Here is a 16,150-nt window from a genome sequence, read left to right as displayed (position 1 = left end):
GGACTTATTCTAGAGCTATGATAATCAAGACAGTATGATACTGGCAATAAGGTACACTGAGTTAGTGAAACAGAGTAGAGAGTCCAAAAATATACCCACACATATATAGTCAGTTAAGTTTTCACCACATTGAAAAGTTAATTAAATGGAGAAAGGAAAGCTTTTTTTAAAGACAATTATTACTAGAACACTGGATGTCTTTATGGGAAAAAAATTAACCGTGATCATTATCTCTGTCCATACACAAAAACTAATTCAAGATAGATCATAATCCTAAATCTAAAATTTTGGAATAGACAAAGATTCCTGGGCCACAAAATAAAATAAAACCATAAATTTGATTTCCTCAAAATTAAAAATTTTGCTCATCAAAAGACACCATTAAATAAACATGCCACAGACTGAAAAAAATATTGTAAAACATAGATCTGACCAAAGGCTAATACCCAGGACATATAAAGAATGTCTACATTTCAACAGTTAAAAGACAAAACTCTCAATTTTTAAAAATGAGCAACAATGTGAACAGACAATTCAGAAAAGAAGACATACAAATGAATTATAAACACATGAAAAGATGCTCAATAATGTTAGTCATTAAGAAAATGCAAACTGAAATCACAATAAGGTAACATTTTACACACCCTAGAAAGACAAATATCAAAAAGACAATTGTTGCTGAGAATTTAAAGCAACTGGAACATTTGTACATTTCTGACAGGAATGTAAAATGTTATAACCAATTTGGAGAACTGTTTGGATGTTTCATATAAAATTACACTTACATCTACTTTATGACTCAGTTAGTCTATTCTTAGGTATATACCCAAGAGAAGTGAAAATATATGTTCACAAAAATACTTGTACAAAACTGTTTATAGTTGCATATGAAAATGTAGTCAACATCACTAATCATCAGAGAAATGTGAACCAAAACTAAAATGTGATTATTACCTCCTACCCACTACAATGGCTACTATAAAAATAAAAATTTAAAAAACAGAAAATAACAAGTGTGAGCAAAGATGTGGAGAAATTAGAACCCTTGGTTCTTGTTGGAAGGACTGTAAAATGTTGCAACTGCTATGGAAAACAGCATAGAGGTTCCTCAAAAAAATAAAAATAGAACTACCATATGATCCAGTAATCCCACTTCTGGGTATATATCCAAGGAACTGAAAGCAGGATCTCAGAGAGATATTTGTATATCCATATTTATAGCAACTCAAAGGTCCATGAAGAAATGAATAAATGACATAAAATGTAATATTATTCAGCCTTTAAGAGGAAGGAAATCCAGTCATATGCTACCAAATGGATGAACCTTGAAGACATTATGCTGAGTGAAATAAGCCAGTCACAAAAAGACAGATACTATATGATTCCACTTACATAAGTTGTCTAAAGTAGTCAAGTTCATAGAGGCAGAAAGTAGAATGGTGGTTAGCCGTGAGTAGGGGGAAGGGAAAAAAGGGAGTTGACATTTAATAGGTACAGAGTTTTATATTTGCAAGATGAAAAAGTTCTGCAGACATGTTTCACAGCAATGCAAATACACTTCACACTATTGAACTATACATTTGAAAATAGTTAAGATGGTAAATTTTATGTTATGTGTTTTTTTCATAATTAAAAAAAATTTATACTCACCTTACTTATAACATCAAAAAACTAGAAACTAGCCAAATGTTCATCAACAGGAAAATGATAAACAAACTGTGATACAGCCATAACACAAAATACTACTTAGCAATTTTTTAAAATGGACTACTGATACATGCAAAACCGTAGATTAATCTTAGAAAGTACTATGTTGAGAGAAAAAAGACAAGCATCAAAGAATACATACTGTATCATTCCATTTATATGAAATCCAAGAACAGAAAAAATACTAATTTATGATGATAGATATCAGAACAATGGTTGCCTCTTGGGTAAAAGAAATGACTGAGAAGAGAAATAAGGGAACTTTCTGGGGTGACGAACATATTCTGTACCTTGTTTGGGGGAGTGGTTACACAGATATACACAATTATCAAAATTCAGTGAACAGAACATCTAATTAAACCTAAAAAATGTATTTTAAAAACATGAGACATTATATTAAGTGAAATAAGCCAGTCACAAAAAAAGGCAAGTACTGTATGATTCCACTTATGTGAGATATCCAAAGTAGTCAAATTTACAGAAACAAAAAATAGAATGGTGGCTAGGTGTTAAGGGTGAGTAGGGAAAAGGAGAGCTTTGTTTAATGGGTACAGAGTTTCAGTTTTGCAAGATGAAAATGTTGTGATGATCTGTTGTGAAATAATGTGAATATACTGAACACTACTGAACTGTACACTTAGAGATGGCAATTTTTAAAATTATTTTTATCATAATTGAAAAGAAAAAATTTGAAAACACAATGAGATAACCATATAAACCCACTAGAATGCCTAAAACCATAAAGACTAATATGAAATATTAGTGATGATGTAGAGCAAATGGAACTCTCACAACTTGTGAGTAGGAATTAAAATAGGAAAGTTTTGATAGTACCTTATAAAGTTAAATGTATACTATAACACAAAGATTCCACTCCTAGGTATTTACCCAAGAGAAATTAAAATGTGTCCATAAAATATTTGTAAAAAGCATATCAGTTTTATTCACAATAGCCAAAATTGGAATCAACTTAAATGCCCATCTGCAGACAAACATATAATTAAATTGTGTTATATTCATACAATTGAATACTACTCAGATGAAAAAAACAAGTTATTATACACATGATAACATAAATGAATCAGTCAGTATGCTGTATGATTCCATTTATATGAAGTTATAAGATAAGCAAAATTAATGCAAGGTAGACTAAAAAAGACCCAGAACAGTGGTTTCTTCTTTTTTTTTTGGTGGAGGGTGGGGGCCCAAAAATTTACCAAGAAACAAGAAAACTTTCTTGAGAGAAAGAAATGTTTTATGTCAGGGTCAGCAATCTTCTTATGTAAATGTACATATAGTACATATTGTAGGCTTTGCAGATCACATATAGTTTCTGATGTATAATCTTTGTTTTCTTTTTCTAAAACCCTTTAAAAATGTGAAAAGAAATAAAAACATTTTGAACTCCCAGGCTGTTAAAAACAGGCCATGACCCAGATTTGGCCAATGGGCCATATTTTGCTGACTCCTATTTTATATCATGATAGGAGTCTAGATTATATGAGCATATTCCTTTATCAAAGTTATATATCTATGATGCGAGCATTTCAATGTGTTCAATTGTACCTGAAAAATATAGAACTGCAAATTAACAACAACAATAATAATAACCAACAGAGATGTGGTAAGTGGGTGGGAGTACAGATGAAATAATAATTGTAGAATGTTGATCATTGTTGAAGTTGGGTGATAGGCATATGAAGTTTGTTTATATTATTCTGTTTATTTTGTATGTTTACTATTTTCCATAATAAAAGTTTTTAAAAATAAAAGAGAAAGTTCCAGGATGTGGCTGAAGAAGTACTTAAAGGATATTTTCTAGCTTACAGTGACTATATTAGAAAGTAAGGAAGGTTAAAATCAACTATAAAAACTTCCAGCTCAAAAAAACTAGAAAAAGAACAAAAAATTAAAAACAAAGTAGAAGGAAAGAATAAGAATACAAATCAATGAAATAGAAAGCAGACATACAAGAGGGAAAAATCAACAAAACCAAAAGTTGATTTTTGGAAACGATTAATAAAATTGATAACCCCTTAGTAAAACCGATCAAGAAAGAGAAAACACAAAATATCAATATCAGAAATGAAAACAGGAGGATCACTGCAGATCTTAGGGCTATTTAACATATTGCATGAGCATATTATGTATAACTTTTTGCCAGTAAATTGGACAACATATATGAAATGGACAACTTCCTTTTAAGCCATAACTCACTGAAATGGGTACAAGAAGAAATAGGAAGTTTGACTAGTCCAATATCTATTCAAAAAACTGAATCTCTAATTTTAAAACTCCACACAAAGAGAACAATAATAGGATCTATTTAAAGAGATTTAAGCAGAGAACTGACAAGATCAGGATTGATTTTGATTCTGACTGCAATATAGAGAAAAGGTTTAAGAGTGGTCAAAGTGTATGTAGGTACAGTAATTAAAAGACAATTTAATCAGTGATTGCCAGAGGTATAGGCAGAGCATAGAGGATTTTTAGGACATTAGAACTATTTTGTATGTTACTATAATGGTAGCTACATGTCATGTTACACATTTATCAAAACCCATAGGATGTACTAAACCAAGAACCCTATGAACCCTAATGTAAACTATGGACTCCAGGTAATAATGATGTGTCAATGTATGCTCATCAATTATAACATCAGGCTGTTGATAATGAGGAGGCTGTGCATGTGTAGGGGCATGGGTACATGGGAACTCCCTTTACTTTCTGCTCAATTTTGTTATGAACCTAAAACTGGTCTAAAAAATAAATTCTCTCTCTCTCTCAATCTCTCTCTCTCTCTCTCTCTCTCTCTCTCTCTCTCTCTCTTTATCTTTCTCTCTCAAGACAATTGCAGTAGTTCTAGTGGCAGATGATGGTGGCTTGGACCAGGATGGTAGTAATAAAAATAGAGGAAAAGAAGGATATTGAAGGTTTAAGGAAGATGGAGAAACTGAAATATGGGTTGTAGAAAGTGAATTAACCAATGAAGTACTATAATGGACTTAAAAGACAATGTTAAAGAGTATTTTAAGGTGAGAAAAGTGAATTTTTAGTGGAAACAATATACTTGTTTCATGACTTTCTGCAGGCACAAAGAAAGTTAAGAATTAGGATCACCCAGAATTTGAGTTTTGTAGGTATATCTGACCAAAAAGACAGAAATAAGAATGTGTTCAAATGATAAATTATGGAATCTAAGGGGGGCATGAAAGATGATAAAAGAAGGGCTTGTGGGATGGGAAAAAATAGAGGTCAGAAGATTGGAAGACTCAATGCAAAACATAGGCACAGTTGAAAGAAGAGAAGACTATAGTCAGAGAGTGTGATGTTTGAATCTGATTTTGGAAGTGAAGCATTTTCAGTAGCAATTATAAATAATGACGAAGCCCAGGTATAATGATAGTGGAGGATGGCCAAAGTGGAATGCAAAAGAAGATGATTATAGATTATATGGTAAGGTATTAAGTAGCCACGAAATGAGATAGTACAAAGAGTATGCCAATCAGTTCCAGATGATAGGAAAGAACATGAGACTAGGAGATAGATACAGCCTGATTTTCCTGCGTACACTTTTGCAGATATTGGAACCCTAAAAAATGTTGGAAGTCATCAGTCCTTTGGCCTTCTGACTCCAGCTGTTTCCCTTTTAGGAACATCCATCTGATTGTGCAGGATTCCCTTCTATAGTTGACTCACCAAGATATGCTTTCCAGTCTGGCCTCTGATACCCAGTTCCAGCATTTTAAGGTCATGAAGGCACGTAAGTAGTCAAGGCAGTGTTGGACTCACAGTGATAGCATCATCAGATCCACCTCCTGCTTCATAAATGCACTAGAAAGGAATTAGGGCCTTTTATATGGTAAATTCTGGAAAACTCTGACTTTCCTTCATGTTAGGATTGAATTAACTATCAGCACCTGGCATGGCAACACAAGTTAGTAAGGGGATACAAAAAGATGTCATGAGGATAATGGGAGTCAGTTTTCTAACTGTTGGAGAAAGGAGTTACAAATATGAAAAAGGGAAAGGACAGAATGAACTTTGTGGCATTCAATTACAATTGGAGGTTTTACTGGGAACTCATGGTTTTAAACAGATGATAGATAGATAGATAGATAGATAGATAGATAGATAGATAGATAGGTAGGTAGATAATTGAAAAAATTAAAACCCATACATGCACACTGATGTAGACATATGAATAAGTAAATAAATGGTAAAGAAGATAAGGCTCTTTCTTATAATACCAATGCCAACAAATAAACATGGAAAGAATGCTGGAGTTAGAAAATCATCAATGGATGCTAAAGTAAGTAGGGAAAAATTGGATGAAAAACAGGGTATGTATACAGACTCAAAGTATCTCTCTATAAATTATGTATTAATTACAATGAGGAAAAATAACAGTAACCCTACAGTGGCAGAATCTGGTAGACAACACCTACAAATGATCAAATTAATATCACTAGTATTGTGAAAATTGGCACTGTGTGCCTCCCAATAAAAAGCACTGAAAAGAACACTGCATGACTTCTGTAGCATTCTGGCTAAGATGCATAACCTAAATCTAACCATGAAGAACATGGGACAGACCCAAATTGAGGGAGCATCTACAAAATAACTCACCTGAATTCTTCAAAAAAATATCAAGATGAAGAAAAACAAAGAAAGGCTAAGAATCTGTTTCAGATTAAAGCAACTAAAGAGACATGGCAACAAACTACATGTGAACCTGGGCTGGAAACTGGACTGGGGGAAAATTAGCTATAATGTATTATGACCATTGATAAAATTAAAATATAGACAGTAGTTTAGATAATATTATTGTATCAATGTACATTTTCTGATTTTGATAATCATACCATAGTTATGTACAAGAATATCTTTGTTCTTAGGAAATTCACTGAAGTATTTAGAGGTAAAAGGCATGATGTCTACACCTTACTCTCCAATGGTTCAGATAAAAAGAATATAGTCATCCCTCAGTATCCACTGGGGATTGATTCCAGGACTCCCAAGATACCAAAATCTGCAGATGCTAAAGTTCCTTATATAAAATAATACAGTGGGCCCTTGTTATCCACTGGTTCTGCATCTGCAGACTCAATCAGTCAGTGGTTCATTAAATCAGGGCATAGGGAACCTGTGGGTACTGAAGACCTACTGTACATAAATTTATAAATAGAGAATGAAAAGCACTAGGCAAAATGTAACCAATTGTTGGATCTGTGTAAGGTGTACAGGAGTTCCTTGAGTTATTCTTGCAGATTTCTGTAAATTTGAAACTTTATCAAAATTTAAAATTACCCAAAAAAGATATCATGGACACGCTCTACCTTGAATCAATACCTATCTTCTTATTTCCATACCTCTAGTTTACCAGTTCCCCCATGTTTGGCCCTGTTTGGCTTCATACTTTGGATCTAGCTCTCTGTTTAGCACCCCAGATCATCGAACCAGTCTTGAACTGCCTATCCTAGCTCTGACCTTTGTCCCCCTCCTGGATTCATCTCTTACAATTTTTCCTATACCTCCAGGCATCAAAATAACATGTAAAGGAAATACCAAATTATAACATCTCATTCTGACCCCTGCAGCACAGCGCATTGACCATCGGCTGCATCCCTTCCATTTGCCCATTTCCTTTTTTTCCTCACTCGTACAGCAGTACAGTGGTCGAGATGTAGCAGGTGCCTATTCAAACCTGTTAGATTGATTTGAACTTGCCTGAATCATAAATGTGAAGAAATCTATCATTATCTTCTAAAAATTCCACTTTTATGAGTCTGAAGGAACCAGAGACTATCTCCACAAATCTTTTATGAACTCTAAGTTCAAGGAGGAGTCAAGATTTTAAATGGTTTGAGAGGAATCATCATCATCCCTGCCTTATCTACCGGCCACTTCCTTAAACAGCCCATCCAAGGAATTTTGAATATGATTGGCGGGATTGGGAAACCATCATTTTTCTTATGTAAATAGAAATTACCAGATGAGTTTTCCAGGTCTGGCAACTGGAGATTTTGAATGATTATGGGATATGTACTTAATAATAACTATATTCATTCTACAAAGAAGCTGGATGTCAGGAAATATGCAAGATGCCTTACAAGTATTATCTCAACCTTGGGAAGCAGACATTAATATACTCATTTTACAAATAAGGAAAATAAAGCTCAGAGAGTTTAGGTGACTTGCCCAAGTTAATATATCTCTTAAGTGGTAGAGCCGGGAATTGAATCCTTCATGTCTCTTTGACTTCAGCGCCCATACCTTTGCCATTGCATCATGTGGTCATATCAGTAGCAACCCTGTAGTCTCCCTGCACTGGTTTGTTAAGGGATCTTCCTAACAGCTGGTATTACTTATTTTGGAGAAAGGATTGGTTTCAAAGGGGATATATATATATAAGAATGGGCTTCGCATACCATTTCAAATATATCACTTGCACTTGATTTGATGAATTTAATGTCTCCAAAATCTCCAGATGGGAACTTTTTCAGCCATACCCAATCACCCTAGAAAGAAAAGGTAAAGAGTGTTGATGAGACTTAGTTGCCAACAGCTTTAGAGCAATGTCTCTTCCACATGAAGGGTTTATAGTTAGACCATCAACCCAAACGAGCTTTGCTCCTCCTCTGTCACCCTCTACTCCACGGACATTCTGTATTCAGAGCTAAAAAGGAGATCATGCAGAGAAGTCAAAGGTTAAAATTCCAATTAACTAAAGACAGGGAAATAATTGCAGGTATGCAGACTCCCAAAGGAGTGATGCTGCTCTCTGCCAAGACTTCCTTAACTAACTGCAGAAAGTGCTAGGTCATTTCACTTATTCATAGCTAAGTGATGTAGCACCAGGTTTCTTGCAACTAATGGTGATGGTCGGTGGTTGCAATTCTTACTGCCTTGAGGCGTCTGTGGCGAGAGATGTAGGGCAGGCAATGTAGTGCAGCAAATGTTTCCTGCATTTACCTTGATCCATTTTTCTCTTGTGGGACAGGCCATTCGGGGGGCTTCTTACGCTTTAATCATAAACTGATTGGCTTAAACACAGAGTAAACATTTTTTATTTGGATGTACAAAGGTACTACCGTAGTAATATGAGTAATCTAGACTCTTTCAGGAGACTATTTCTGACTTTTTAAGCACAAAGCAGTGATTTCTAAGGCTGCTGTCAAGTCAAAAACAACAATTATTTTATTGTCTTCACTTTAACACTGCTGCCTGATAGATAATTTTCTTCTATGTGCACAGCCTCAAGGATTCATCAGTCACCAAGCCCTATTTAGTTTCTGTCCAACCCAAATTTGAAAAAAGCAATACATATATAGATTCCTTTTTCTCTGTAATAATAATAATGCCTTACATTTGCACAGTGCTCGCTACTCTTCAAAGTGCTTTCACATCTATTACCTATAGCCTGGAGATCCCATTTCAGGCTGCACCAATTTGTCATCAAGTAGAGATAATAAAGCAGAGAGCTCTGTGCAGTCAAATTCCAAGAATAAGAGAGTATAGCCACTCTCTTATTAAGGAATATATCCAGCTGTGGCACTGCATCTGGAGACCTGCCGGAGGCAAAAGCTAGTAATAGGAGCTGCAGGCATCTGAGTTACTTGCCAATACTTTGTGTTAGAGAGCATCTTCTAGCCAAGGAGCTCGAAACCATTTAACTAGGAAATGGCTTTCAGAGATCTTCAGCAGCTGAACAAAACTTTGCCAGCCAAGCTCATGCTCACAAAGTTGAGAAAAATAGTCCAGGATCAGTGTCTTCCTGCAGCCAGATGGTCAAAGCACCAAAGGCAGATTTCCTGGTCTCTTGCCCAGCAATCCTCGGAGTGTGGCCCTGGATCAGCTACATCATAGTCACCTGGGAACTATGGTTAGAAAGGCCAATTCTAAGGCCCTACCCCACACCTACTCACTTAGTTATGGAAGTCATGAGGGCCTGACATGAGCTCGAAACTTTAGCTTTCAGAGGACTTTGCCCTTTAGAGGGATCAAAGGCTAAGGCTTAAGCTGAAAGAATAAAACTCTAACTGGGAATTTACAAAATCAGCCAATTTGTGGATTATATACTGATAGGCAATAAAGCCTTCCTAGTACCTTTGCAATTATAGTACTCAGGACATGGTCTCTGCTAGCCACTATGGCACCTTGGTGCTAATTAGAAAGGGTGCTTTCCCTTAAGTAAATAAAAAATAATTATTTGAGAACATTATTTTGCAGCCTGCGGCAGCCCAGTAATATTGAGCAATAGCCTCAGATACACACATATGTGCATGGACCGCACTCTCATTTACTTGTACATCCTCCAGACACCAGGGAACACATTCCACTAGCAGCTTTGATACTCTACATATCATCCAGCCTGGCCTCCCAGGTGAGGCCTCTTTGTCAGGTTTGGAGTCAGGCTGTAGAGGTGGAGGTAAGAAGCTGAAATTGGGCCTTCAGGAACATTAGGCAGAAGAAAGGAATAACCTCAAGAAATTCTTGGGATATTGTCAAGATAGCACAAAGCCCAGTATACATTTTTACCAGTGACTATGTATGTGCATAGTCGGATGTGCTGGTACAAATGCAGATATGAGAAGGTTCCTCCTGCCACCTCGTTCCAGAACTAGGCTGGGAGGTCAAAATCTCTTTGCCCACTCCTACACCACTCTCATATAAGTTAGTATATGTCTACCACATGACTAGTACCCTTTTAGATGTGGTTCCTTTGTGCAGTACACAACCTGAACATCAGTACTGACAGCCTAGACTCTGCCTGTACCCACTACCTGATACCTTCTTCCTGGACTGGACCCTATTACAGACAAGGATTAGCTTTCTCTCTTGCTTATTAACTTTTACAAGTAGTTAAGCAGAGATTTTTCTTCCTGTCAAATCACCAAATTTGAGAGCTGGAAAGGGTCTTAGGTATTTCCTAGTCCAGTCCCTTCATATTTAAAGAAATTGAAGCCTGAAGAGATTAAATGACTTGCCTAAGGTCAGAAGGCTAGGTAGTAACAGAACCAAGGCCTTCCATCTCCCAGTTTGTTGCTCCTTCCTCCCATGGGCTTTCTTTGATTTGGGGGATTTGTGTGTGTTTGTTTTAAGGTTTAAATAATTCTCACAAACTTTATAAGCAAATTTTTATTGAGTCTGTGTGTGTCCTACTCTATGAATCATGAGGAAAAGGGAGGAAATGGGCAGTTTTTATCTTTACCACACATGCACTATTTGTTTTGTTTCTCTTTTAAGAGAAAGAATGATAGAATGCTTCACTCATCATTCACTTTTTAATTAAGAGGAAGAAACATCAAACTCTATCCACTAAAGTTTCTAGAAGTAATTTAAAGTCCATCAGTTCTGCACTAAGGCCATGTTGTATTAACTAAGAGTCAAGAGAATTAGGTTCTAGACTCAGCTTTGCCTCAAATTCAGGGGTGGCCTCAGGGTAGCCACTTCATTGGCCTGAGCCTCAGTTTCCTCACTGATAGAGTTAGATGAATTAGATGATTTCTTAGGTCCTTGTCAGTTTTGATGATCTGATTCTGTGATGAGAGAGAGAAGGTGGTTGGTGAAAAGGAGATTGGTAGAGAGAGAGCTATATGGGACATAGAAGGTAGGAAGATAGAAAACAATGGCTCTGGGAAAGAGATGAATGGGGAGGGTGTGTCAGGGAGAGATAGAAATGAGACAAAGAGAAAAACACAGGGAGAGGTGGAGAGGCAGAAGGAATCAGAGAAGGAAGAGGGAGGGTAAGTCCAGTGGTTTCTCTCTGAGTGTGTCAGGGTTGCACTACTGCCCTCTATACCCCTCTCCCCTAGACTGTGGCTATTAAAGCAGATCCTGACATGTTCGCACTGCATCTGTCATTCACAGCTCTTTCTCCCCAGCAGTCTGCTCATCTGGTTTTCCTTTTACATCTCAAAGAGTATCTATAAAATGAGGGCTGATTTTCCTGTACAATTCCAAAGGTTATGCATCTGTGCCCGTAATCAAAGTGTGAATTTGTGTTATTGTGTATTACAATGTTATGGTACATCCTAGAGAAGCCTGTCCTTTGTTATTAGGTATATACTACATCAGGCACATCGGCTGGAACTTCCAGATTTTCCAATAAAAATTTTTATGAAAATTCGATCTATTTTAAACAGAAACTAGATCATGCATCTTATTTAAAAACACTCTTAATAGAGGGCCATTTCAGAAAGCACACAGGACCTCTTTGTTTGGTCTGTTGATTCAATTAACTTCCACTCTCTCCCAGGGTCCTCTTCTGCTCCAGTGGGTCAGTTTTCTAGCTTTACCTGCCTTCCTTTGCACCCTGCCATCAGCCTAATCTTGACCTCATGGTGTGGTATTATTCTCACTAATACCTTCCTTTTGTGCAGAGAAAGTCCCCCTTTGGCCTACACAGTTCAGATATACTCATGATCTGACTAAACAACAGTCATTACAGGAACTAATTCAACTGTCTGCCTCCTTCCAAATAGAGGAAATATCTGATAGATTCTTAAAGGCCAATTACATACAGATGTTTATTTTTTCCCTTCTTAATTCTACACTGTACCCTTCCAGCTCCACCAAATAAAACATACCACGATTCAACACACAAATTCTTCCACAGAATCAGAGAATCACAGCAGATCTGAGCCAGAAGAGGCCTTAGAGTTTTCTTCATCCAGCAATTCTCAACCCTGGCTGCACATATAGGGGAAATTAAAAAAAAATACCAATGCCTGAGGCTACCCCATACCAACTGAATCAGAGTTACTAGGGGTAGAGCCTGGGCATAGGGTTTTGTTTGTTTGTTTGTTTCCCACAGAGATTCTAATGAGCAGCCAAGATTAAGAATTTAGTTTAATCTCTCAATTTGTAGATGAAAAACCAAGAGACTGTCTTAGGTATTGAGATTTACTTCAGAATGTTAAAGGTGTCAATACATTTTTAAAGCCATCAGCCCCATTCCATTTGACATTCAAAAGTTATATGATTATCTTGCCTTTGGTCTTTGAGAGAATAGAGCTGTCAATTCCCTAATACCTCAGGTTTACATTTGAAGCAAATCTCTGATTTGATTAAATTAAGTGCAAGGCAAGATCCAGAGGTTTCCTGCTACAAATTTAAGTCAAAGCACTTCAGGTACACTGAACAAATATATACTATGCTAATTTTGGTGTTTTAAGTATCTGTCAATTATTTAGCCAATGGAGGAAGTGTTTTAAGTATCTGTCAATTACTTATCCAATGGAGGAGAGCTTTCACTTGGAAAATTCAATATGGTAGACAACCTGAAAACTCATTCTGGCCTGTTTTGGACTTTCTTTGTAGTTCTATTGAAGTTGCTAATGTTTGCTGCTTTTGGGAGTATCTTCAAACAAAACAAGGAAACCACACTGGGAAGGCCTCACTTTGGAGGAACCAAAAGAAAGTCTAGTTTCCCTTTTACCACCTGCTTAACTCTTTCCTGCTGAGAAGAAACAGCTCATCTCTCCGACTGATGCAAGATTTGTTCTGGTTGCCAAATTCCAGTGTCTTAGAACAAGGGATTGGGGGTAGTCTCTTAAAGCTTGAAAACAGAAATTTAAGTGAAGTAAAAAGGATTTCTATTTTACACAACCTGTCACTCCAAGAGACAGTGTAGGCTGAAAAAAGGAAATAAATGAATAACTTTTTTTTAAATTTCAATAATATCAGAGGATAACAGGTATAGGAAGAAACAACCAGAATTTGAAGGGAAGAGTTTGCCCCAAACCCTTACTCTATACAAATGTGTCTCTAGACATCCCATCACAGACAGTTTGCTCAGGAAACAGTCATTTATTCCATTACTATATCTTCCGGAATGAGTGACATGGTTAAGTATTTGAGTCTCATGGACTTTTTTTTCCCACATACATAGTAAATACATGGCATTGAAAGATCAATGAAGTTGTAAATAAGTAGATTAGTTGCCAAGGAAGATCATCGTCAAAAATGCCAACCAAACAAGTCCACAAGTCGCTAATGGACAAGAAAACTTACCAAAAAAAAAAAAAGATTTACCAAAAGCCTCAATATTTTTGCCAAAAGACTAAGTTCTAAGTCACTGCCTCATCTTAAAACCCAAGAAGGCAGCAGATAACGTATCCTACCTCATAAATTGCTATGTTGGAATTTTCATAGGTAGCTGGAGTTAGACTCCCTGAAGAAAAAGAGAGCCTTGGGGACCTTCCACTTTGGACCTCCGAGGTGATCTGGAAGCTTACACTGGCACGACTTCCTCTCTGTGAAAGGATTAGGAAAGAAAGTTTATGAATAAAATTATCAAGATTTAGGACAGAGCATTGAGCTATGGTATAAACACTGTGCTTATCTGTCTTTTTTAATTCCTAAGAGAGTAACTCTATGAGTTGAGCTCTATAAACATGAAGTTGATTCATTTTTCCTATTTCCAGCATTTTTTTTAATGCTAGTGTTGATTCCGTGCTTCGCCTCCACATACCGCAAAAGAAAGATAAAGGTTTGTAGATACTTCCATCTCCTAGAAAAGATTAGTGTCATAGATTTGAGGGGGTGGCAAGAAAGAACAATCATAACTTAATCTGGGATCCTCATTTTATACTCAAAAACGAGAAAAAGATGAAAATCTAACATTTAAAAAAAATCAATAGCAGAACTAGGACAGAATCCCATCCTTCTGGCTCTTAGGCCTAGCTCTTTTTGTTATATCTTGAATGGCATCCTTTTTGGTGCAGGCAAGATTAATGGCAGAAGATATCTCAGAAAGCAATAAGATGGTAGAGAGGTAGTAGATCCTCTGCCCACAATTTATAAGTCTGATGCTTAAATAAACCAAATTCCTTATTGCTTGATTTGTTAACTTGTACACATAAGCCTGGTAAGAGAGGGCTAAGAAGTGCACAGTTGAATAACCAAAGGAAGGGTTATCTGCAATCTGTGTTAACCTTTAAAATTATCTGCAACTGAACCAGCAGACTTATTTCATATGAAGACAAAATAAATCAACAAGTTTCCTCATACTCTTCTCCATGCCTTCAAATATGCCTTTCTTAGAATTATAAGCAATTCAGCGCTAGCAATTACATTTGATATTATCTAGGACATTCCTCACCCCCAACTCGAACACTCTCATTTTACAATGAAGAAACAGAGACCTAGAGAGGTCCATGGGCCTGGAAGAAGAATATAAATGTTATATTTCCTGGTCTTGTGTTCTTTCTACCACATCATGCTTTGCTTCACTCCTGCTTAACAATAAAAATTAATCTTAAGTACTTTCACACACTCTTCCCTTAACAGTCTTTGATAAACTAAAGATCACTAGTTGATTTAGCCCCAAGTTCAGTTCATTCTACCAAGACAAGACTATCAAAAAGTTCCAAGGTAATAGTAAACTATACCCAGCCCCTTGTGTGTTGAAATCACAACAGCTCAAGATTCAGACAATATGTAAAACTTGACCCTTCACATAACCCTTAGATCAACCTGAATTCTCCTCAACAGAGCAATGCCAGAGAGGAATCTATTTCCCTTTATTCTTTGTTTTTATATCTCAGCAGGAGCACCTAGTTCTGTATATTGAGATTTAGACCTCTCCACAAAGGGCAAAGGAGAAAGCGAGAAAATCTGCCAAAATCCACATACATTTGGACTTCAGCTTCACTTTCTTCTAAAAACTTCCTTTTCTGACCTGACTTCTACTGACCTGCCAATTTTTCTAGACTGAATTAATTTTATATTCACCAAGAGTTTACACTTTCAGACATTCCATTTGGATGGAATTCTTGGCTTGGTTTCTTGATTGATTAGACACAGCCAGCTGCAAGTTTGTGACTACACAGCAATTAAGGAAAATGTATGCTTCCCCTATCTTTTCCCATCAGAACCCTTGATACAAGCCAACTGCCAAAAGGGATCTAGAGGCCAAGAGCTATGTTCTTCTATGGTAATGCCATCCTTTTCCACCTGGGTCAAAATAGTAAAAGAAAAAAAATTCCCTGTAAGGCTATCAATCTCTGCTATTATTCATTTCTATCACTCATATGGTGAGAAGTGGTGATGATTGTGTTTTTGTAACTCCCTTATGTAAAAATTTATGCACAAGTGAACAAAAACATCTATCATCATGAACAAGATATTAAAACCCTAGGCACTTGGTTCACCTGAAGGTAGCACTATTCTGCTATTTATGGTGATTTTGTGAGAACAGGTATGAAACCCAAATATGTTCTGTGTCTCAATAGGAAAGAGAGAAGGCATAGGTAGAGGAGGTTTTATATTTACTGGACTATTGCAGGATCTATACAAAAGAAAAGCTAATTCAGTCCAAAATTGAGCTATGTTTATTGTTCTGACACTTTAGACCCAAAACATCTAGGCAATTAACATGAACTGTCATTTTGACATGGATACCACTAAAGAAGTAGAGATTTAAAAAATAGACTTA

At 36.4% G+C, this 16,150-nt stretch overlaps 1 protein-coding gene across 6 annotated transcripts in view; it reads right to left on the bottom strand.

Annotated features, from left to right (window-relative positions):
- Window positions 1–16,150, bottom strand: part of GUCY2F (guanylate cyclase 2F, retinal) — a 130,697-nt gene that overhangs the window by 43,410 nt on the left and 71,137 nt on the right. For 5 of the 6 annotated variants that reach the window (XM_032474743.1, XM_032474742.1, XM_032474741.1 and 2 more), the window contains 2 exons: window positions 13,836–13,967; window positions 8,139–8,228 (listed from right to left, as the gene is read on the bottom strand). In XM_032474743.1, coding sequence (XP_032330634.1) covers window positions 8,139–8,228; window positions 13,836–13,967 — 222 coding nt within the window. The remainder of the gene's footprint in view (window positions 1–8,138; window positions 8,229–13,835; window positions 13,968–16,150) is intronic. The other variant, XM_032474745.1, reaches the window with a different exon arrangement.

This window comes from Camelus ferus, chromosome X (genome assembly GCF_009834535.1).
Source record: "Camelus ferus isolate YT-003-E chromosome X, BCGSAC_Cfer_1.0, whole genome shotgun sequence".
Lineage (NCBI taxonomy): Eukaryota > Metazoa > Chordata > Mammalia > Artiodactyla > Camelidae > Camelus > Camelus ferus.
The sequence above is the reverse complement of the archived record's forward strand: the minus strand, read 5'-3'. Positions and strand labels throughout refer to the sequence as shown.